Genomic DNA, 3507 nt, shown 5'->3' on the forward strand with positions numbered 1-3507 from the left:
CCTGCTGAAGCAAGTCTGGCTTCTTAGCTACAGTACCAGGCTGCCCAAAAGTACAGGTACACAGCTTCTGACTCAGAACTGACCTGTCTTCTGTGAACACAGAGCACAAGCAGGGAGAGCCCACATCTATCTGCAAAGAAACACAAAAAAATATATATATTGTTTTGCTTAGGAGAGGCAGAAGTGCATTGCTGTCTACACATGTGGGCAAGGAACAGGAATTAATTACACAATGGGAAGTTGTCCGTGGAAGACAAACTTCAAGGAAGCTGAACAAGTTTAGGCTGAAAAGTAAGAAAGTGCTTTTTCCATCACAGCTATGAGATATGTAACGGCTTCTTAAAATAAATACTAAACTTACAAATTTTATTCACTTACAGAAATGGTTTTATAACACAGTTGGGTGGAAGCACACAAGAATCCAGGGGATAGCTCTGTGTTCTTTCTAACAGCCTGAAAGCACAATGGAGCTCTGGTGTGACACCCCAGAGGGAAACACGTTGTGCTCTTGGAAGGCTCAGACAAAAATTCAGATCTGAAATATGAGGCTGAAGTTCAATTTTGGAACCTATTCCTTAAGTATCTCACATTTCTTATCTCATCTCCATTTTCTGCAGGCTAAATTATAGGCTTCTACATGGGATCCTAGAAGACACTCTACTGAAGTCTTGTAAGATTCATAATACTTTCTTTGTCTAGAGTTTTAATCAATGAAAGATAACTCTATCCTTGATAGACCTTTCTTCCATGTTATGCCATTTTACACTTATCCTTACATACTTGATATTTAGTTACCTCAAAATTGATTCTGAAGATTTGTATACTAGACCAGACTAAAAAATCTGTAATTCTTACATGCTCATTGTTTTCCATTTTTAATTGTATCATTCTTCATCATTTATTCACCTATAATTTGCCATAATTATTCACCATTTATTTACCTATAATTTGCCATAGCAAACCTGTAAATTAATACACCAGTAAGTTCAGTATTCTTGGCTGAATATTTATTTTTAAATCCCCACCTATAATTCTCTGTTTGCTCTCCTGGTTGCTGTGTTTAATTCTGAAGGAAGAATTAAGAACTTACAGAGATGACAAGCAAATGTCTTGCAAATCTGCCACCTCTCTCAAAAATTTCTTCCAGGTTTTAAGTCCTGACTTTCTTTGCACACATTTTTTCTCCTAGAGAATACATTTAACCTCTATTCACAGTGTTGTGGAGACAATAGTTTCTGCTTCCTGGACTTTAAAATGACTGGGAAAGAGCCTGCTTTTCACACAGCCCATTGCAAGGGCTTTGTGAAAAAATTTGTTAGCCACTGACTCAACTAATCAACAAACCACCAAGCTGTTCATCCTAACTTGCAGTAAGTACTGTCTTTTCCACATGTTCTACCTGAATCAGGGTCTCCAGCTCCAGCTGGGTCACACAGACGTGCTCCCGAAGGAAGTCAGCCTTCTCCAGTGCGATTGTGTTCTTCTGCCTGCTTTCGAAGGGCTGCTCCAGAGCACGGAAGACAAGTCCTCCTGTCACCAGGTAAACTACTACCACCACAAAGACCGTCACCACTGTTTTCCACTTCATGACTGTATGCAGGCCTTGAGAAGGGGTTTCCATGGTAGCAACAACGGTGGCTCGGGCGGAAACAGAGAGTCGTGGAGCCGCGTAATGCCCGTTAGTTTTGGGCTCAGGTTCACAAGCTGGTACTGGTGAGGGAACAGCCACTGAAACACAAAGTAAAAAAATCTTATTGAAAATCAAGCCTATGGTTATGACATTGGTCTTCATATACAACTTTCCTAAGTATAATTTTCAAGACTATCATATAAACCATGTTATTCACATAGATGCAATTATTTTCATCTGGAAGGCTCCATATGTGTTTTGTCCATACATACACAAGCCACCTCAAGGGTTTGCTTCATCATTTTCAAGAAGTGTATAGGCCAGTTGCACACACACAAAAATTTCAGAAGAATGCAGGAAACCATATCTCCAAGAACATGAAAATGTTGACTAGTCAGGATATGATTTACAGAAGGTATTGAGGGACTCTGGCAGTAACGTATGCCATTAAATCATAATACTAATAGTATTAATATTGTTAGGAAATCAAACTCTTAATAATCAGTGATCACTGCCTGGTCTGGTATTGTCAGAAACAGAAAATGCTTTCCAAGCCACAGTGCTGCATGACTCACAAATAAAAGTAGATTCTTCTTATTTACATTAATTCACAAAACCTGAACTTCTGAAAATGTTCTTAAAGCCTGGAAGCTTCACAAATTTTAGCATTAATTCAGCCAAAGCATACTAGAGATCTGAAGTCAAAGTCACTCACATACCAAGCAGGAGGATGGACCTCCGTGCTGGGGACTGAGACACTGCGTAGGCCACGTGGTTCTAGCAGTACATCAGAGCTAATAAGCCCTGACTTCCAGCCAGACTTTTTAGCCCAACCAATGTGTTAAGCTACCAAGGCATTTGAATCAAAGCTGGCTTGCCTCCAAATAATTCAGGTGTCTCAGCATCACACTTCCCTACTCTCTGTTGCCAGGCTTAGCAATGGCAGGTTGAGGTTGGGTTCCTCAGCATCCACTGGTATAATGGTATCATATACAAGCTTTAAAAAAAGATGCTAGAGTCATTTTAAACCAAACCCCCTCTGTAACCTTTCATGATGCAGCTGTCACTGGCCAGTAACTTCTTTGAAACTGGATTGATTTATTTCATATTGGACCTAAATCAGATTACAGTTAAAATACAGTCAATTTAGCTGTCTTATCTGAACTTATTACCAAAGTGTATTTGCTGTTTTGCTCAGAAATTAAAGCAGAACAATGTAAAACATCTGATGAGAGTGGCATATATAAACCGATTCTATACAAATTGAACATACAGTGTAATTACACCTTGAGTTTGAAGCGGGCTACAACTCCTTCTCAATAGAAAATACCTTATGAAACTAAATAATTTAAGAACGCAGCTGTTTACTTCAGTGACTTTTTCATAAAAGTGATATATCTCTGAAGCCTTGCACTGAGTTTAGAGCATCCATCTTACTTGCTAACTGATAAAGTACAGAAATTTAAAGTTGCTTTACAGTTATAGTTAATATTTCTTTTCATACGTGACTTAGAGGCTCCAGATACTAAATAGCTTAGAACAGATCCAGGATCAGAGGAAAAGCCCCCATGTTTGATCCCCTTTGTGTATATCTGTTACCCAACATCCTGTGGCACATCTGCTCAGTTTGACCATCAAAAGGTCATTATGGTTCTCCACACTATTTGGCCAGGATGAAGTTACATCAAACCTGAAAGGATACTTTCTCTCACCTCCACATACATTTCACATAAGTTCTAAAAACTTGAAGTGACAATAGGGAGAAGTGTGAAAGTATTAGAAGAAGTCACATCTTTTGTAAAAGAGAAAAAATATTTAATTCTCCAAGTCTCCTGAAAGGAAAGAATTATTCTAATAAAAACAGTGAGTTTCAGCAG

The 3507-nt window shown here is 38.7% G+C and overlaps 1 protein-coding gene across 1 annotated transcript in view; it reads right to left on the minus strand.

The window, feature by feature from the left end:
• The window catches only part of KCNK10 (potassium channel, subfamily K, member 10), a 68396-nt gene that overhangs the window by 39146 nt on the left and 25743 nt on the right, over positions 1–3507 (minus strand). The window contains exon 2 of the mRNA XM_010003702.1: positions 1400–1728. Coding sequence (XP_010002004.1) covers positions 1400–1728 — 329 coding nt within the window. The remainder of the gene's footprint in view (positions 1–1399; positions 1729–3507) is intronic.

Source organism: Chaetura pelagica, unplaced genomic scaffold (assembly GCF_000747805.2).
Source record: "Chaetura pelagica isolate M959 unplaced genomic scaffold, ChaPel_1.0 scaffold48, whole genome shotgun sequence".
Taxonomy (NCBI): Eukaryota; Metazoa; Chordata; class Aves; order Apodiformes; family Apodidae; genus Chaetura; species Chaetura pelagica.